General features: G+C 43.8%; 1 protein-coding gene across 1 annotated transcript in view; it reads right to left on the bottom strand.

Moving 5' to 3' along the window:
* polr1a (polymerase (RNA) I polypeptide A) overlaps window positions 1-3527 on the bottom strand; it is a 45049-nt gene that overhangs the window by 31967 nt on the left and 9555 nt on the right. The window contains exons 12-16 of the mRNA XM_015389604.1: window positions 3278-3400; window positions 1642-1869; window positions 1450-1557; window positions 1006-1152; window positions 699-890 (exon numbers count right to left, since the gene is read on the bottom strand). Of these exons, the coding sequence (XP_015245090.1) occupies window positions 699-890; window positions 1006-1152; window positions 1450-1557; window positions 1642-1869; window positions 3278-3400 (798 nt within the window). The remainder of the gene's footprint in view (window positions 1-698; window positions 891-1005; window positions 1153-1449; window positions 1558-1641; window positions 1870-3277; window positions 3401-3527) is intronic.

A 3527-nucleotide genomic window follows, 5' to 3' on the forward strand; every position in this document is an offset into this window, starting at 1 on the left:
ATAGCTCATCAAATCAATTCAGTTTAGCCTGCAAAATAAACTGCCTGTAGTGTCTTTAAATGTTCAGCAGGTGTCAGTATTCTGTGATACAGTATTAATGCAGCATCAATAGTTTGGCTTCAAGATGCCTCATTAACCATCACTACAAACCCTGCATATTATGCTGTAAAATAGTGCAGATCAACAGAATTAACAAATGCTAACCAATTTTTACAGCTGAACAGAATTATTCTTCAGTTCTAACAATCTGAGTTTTATTCATGTCTTAAAACATGGTGTGATCCAATGTCTGGAAAGTCGCTCCATGGATTGAGTTCTGCTGTTTGGCAGTAGGGGAAACTTTAAGCCTGTTTTTCTTTGGTCAAAATGCCACAGCTCTATCTTAACTAGCTGCCTTTCAGTAGGCAGAGCCATCTTGCAGCTGGTGTCACTTGAGCTGCAGGAGTTGATGCAGTGATGTCAGCAGGATGCTAGTTCCATGGGGCTGGATGTGCGTGGATCATACACACCCTCAAAACTTGACAGATTAATATTAGAAAATAACCAAAAACTTATAAGCTTTATCCACCTTATGATGTCCTATCAGCTAAAATCCAAATAAACTACAAAGGAATCTGTGACTGTAACAGAAAAATGATCAAACAGAGCGACTCTTTCTAGGAAGCGTTTTCATTTTCTAATCAGTGCCCAGTGGTTACCTGCTTCCCCGTCCACAGCTGCTGTGGTTTGACGATGCTCGGAGGTAGTAGCTTCACTCGCCCTACTTTGTCTGTCAGTCCTCTGTACACCAGCTCTGTATACTGGTCTTTGGTGAAGAAGCAGCCTCTTATGGTCATCTTGGTCCCCGAAACCATGTGGTCCTGGATAAGACCTGCTAAAGGTTTACCGTCCTAAACAGAAACAGAACAGAGAAGGAGAACATCAGCCTCCATGATCCCTACCAGCTGCTTTAAGGCCTTCTGCCTCTACATGGTGGGCGGGGCTTATAGAAACATGGATGCCCACCTTGGGGACCAGGTACTGATGGTTGGTGCTAACTAGAGTGTAGGCCTCTGCTCTGCCAAGCTCGCTCTGAGGGAAGTGAGCGTTCATCTCGTCTCCATCAAAGTCAGCGTTGTAGGCTTTGCAGTTGGCGTAGTGGAGCCTCAGAACCTGAGACATTAAACACAAGAAAAAAAAATAAAAAAATAAATCAAAAAATGCTGGTTGGTCTCTCTTTAAAGTCAGACAGACTTCCTGCAACACCATTAACAGTTGACCTCAGATAAAACCGCACTTGATAGAAGGGGAGGGGACTAAGGAGGTAAGGTAGGATGTTGGAATAAAGATTAAAGATACTAATCTTTTTCTCCACACTGATCTGAACCTGAAATAAAGCCGAATGAGAGAACCCTGAAGGAAGCCAGCATTGCATTAGGGAGCAGAAGAGGAATACCACGGCCCCGTTACCTTCTCTCCTGGTAAGATGCGAGCGCAGTGAGCTTGAATCGAAGGTCTATGCAGAGTCGGCTGTCTGTTGAGTAACAGAACGTCTCCGTTCTTGATGTGGCGATTCACCTGAAGCAACACAAACAAAGCATCAGGGCCGACAGCCATTCATACAGCCCACCCAGGGACGCCACAGTGACGCTCAGGACTCACGATCTTCATGGGCATCTTGTGTGGACCTGTAGAGGGTGTCAGCAGTTGCTTGGCAACCGCCTCCCTCTGTGAGGGGTCGGTGGCTGACAGGATGGTCTTCCTGCCATCTTCGTTGATCACCATGGAGGCGCCGGGGTGGACGTTGGGCCCGTTAAGGACGGCCTGCCGGAGCTCTTTCACGTTCCATGGAGTGACGGGCTGTGGGTACGTCAGCTTGGTGGCAAAAACCTGAACACAACAGGAGCCGTCAACAATCAGCATCAATGGATTCCCCTATTTGTCTGCTGCCATTTGGTTCACTTGTTAACCTCTTAATATACTCCCATGATGCTGAGGACCTTTCCTTCACGCAGATGACTTCCTACTTTTTATATCAAACTTTTATCATTGTTCTCATTGCGTACCTAGTTTAGTTTCCCTTCAGCTCTGGATCAGTTTATTAGGCAACAACATTGCGTATAACCAGATCAAAGGCTGATCAAATAATGCTAAAGAGCTAAAGAACAAATTTACCATTCAAAAGGTATTTGCTCATCCTATCCTATCAAAAGATACCCGTACGACGAGTCCTGCCATGAAATGTCCTCACTAACATGAGGTGTCAGAGGTGTTTGTGAACGGCAGAGACGCAGCTATGAAGAGGTAGCTCCCCTATGATGGAATCGGCTCCTACTTGAACTCTTCCTAACCAGTAGGTGGCGCACCTCTCTGAACCATTGGCCTGTCAGCAAATGTTTAACTTGGTAGGAAAGCAGCAGCCTCCGCATTGCTACTGAGAAGAAGCCATGTCTCAGGTCCATCATGGAGCTCCAGCTCATCTTCAGTTTACTATTTCTAATGCTGCAGAATCATATTTTCTCAATGTTCTGAGCCAGAAATAAATATTTATACATTATGGGACTTTCAAAATTTACAAAATAGTTATTTATGAAGTGGATATTAAGTATAAGGAACAGTTTATTCTGCTCTGGCGGTGTATTATTTTTCCAAGGTTAATCTTTTTAATGAAAAGGTTGTAGCTATGACCTTGTGACTGGTCTTCAGATAAGTTCAATCTTCAGAGATCTTTGTGGATCTTAAAAGGCTCCTATCACATAAACAGCTCAGCAGAATCTAAACCATTTGTTTCAAGTTAAAGAATTCAAACGGGAAAGAACAGCAGATGTCTCTGGTTTTCTTAAACCAGTGTTTAGTTTTTAGCATTAGCGATGTGCTAGTCTTTAACTGAGCTCACTATGGTGCGTCAGGATAAAGTCATCTAGAGCAGCATGAAATCAGAAAACCCCTGCAATAGTGACAGCAATGGTTGGGATCTGCCTTTTCTTTCCTCATCAGTTTTTATTTCTAACATATGTTGTCCATGTCTGATGTTAGCATCCACTGTCTGAGACTGGATGCTATTAGTCAGATGGACTGACTGCCCAACTGACTATTAGCCTTTAAAACCGCAATACATCGTCTAAAGTCTAAGCCACGCTCTAGAGTCTGCAGATGCACAGCCAGCTAACAGACAGCGACTGTTGAAGTCACTCCAGCTTAATAGATAACCTTCGCTTGAAAGAATAATGTTTAAAAAAAAAAAAAAAAAAAAAAAAAAGCGGGGGGTATGACACGGGTTAGATTAAGAGTTAGTTACCATGGGGATCCCGATCTCGTTTGTTCCAATATACATGTCAGGACAGATGACGGACCGTGCAGCGTAATCCACTCGTTTGCCCATCATGTGTTTCCGGAACAATCCATCCTTCTTCTCCAGGATCTGCAAGACACAACAGAGGCGTAAAAACGGGAAACGTTCAGAGCTAGAAATGTTCAGAGCTGAAAACGGGAAACGTTCAGAGCTAGAAATGTTCAGAGCTGAAAACGGGAAACGTTCAGAGCTAGAA

This window comes from Cyprinodon variegatus, unplaced genomic scaffold (assembly GCF_000732505.1).
Source record: "Cyprinodon variegatus isolate N-32 unplaced genomic scaffold, C_variegatus-1.0 Scaffold467, whole genome shotgun sequence".
Classification (NCBI taxonomy): domain Eukaryota; kingdom Metazoa; phylum Chordata; class Actinopteri; order Cyprinodontiformes; family Cyprinodontidae; genus Cyprinodon; species Cyprinodon variegatus.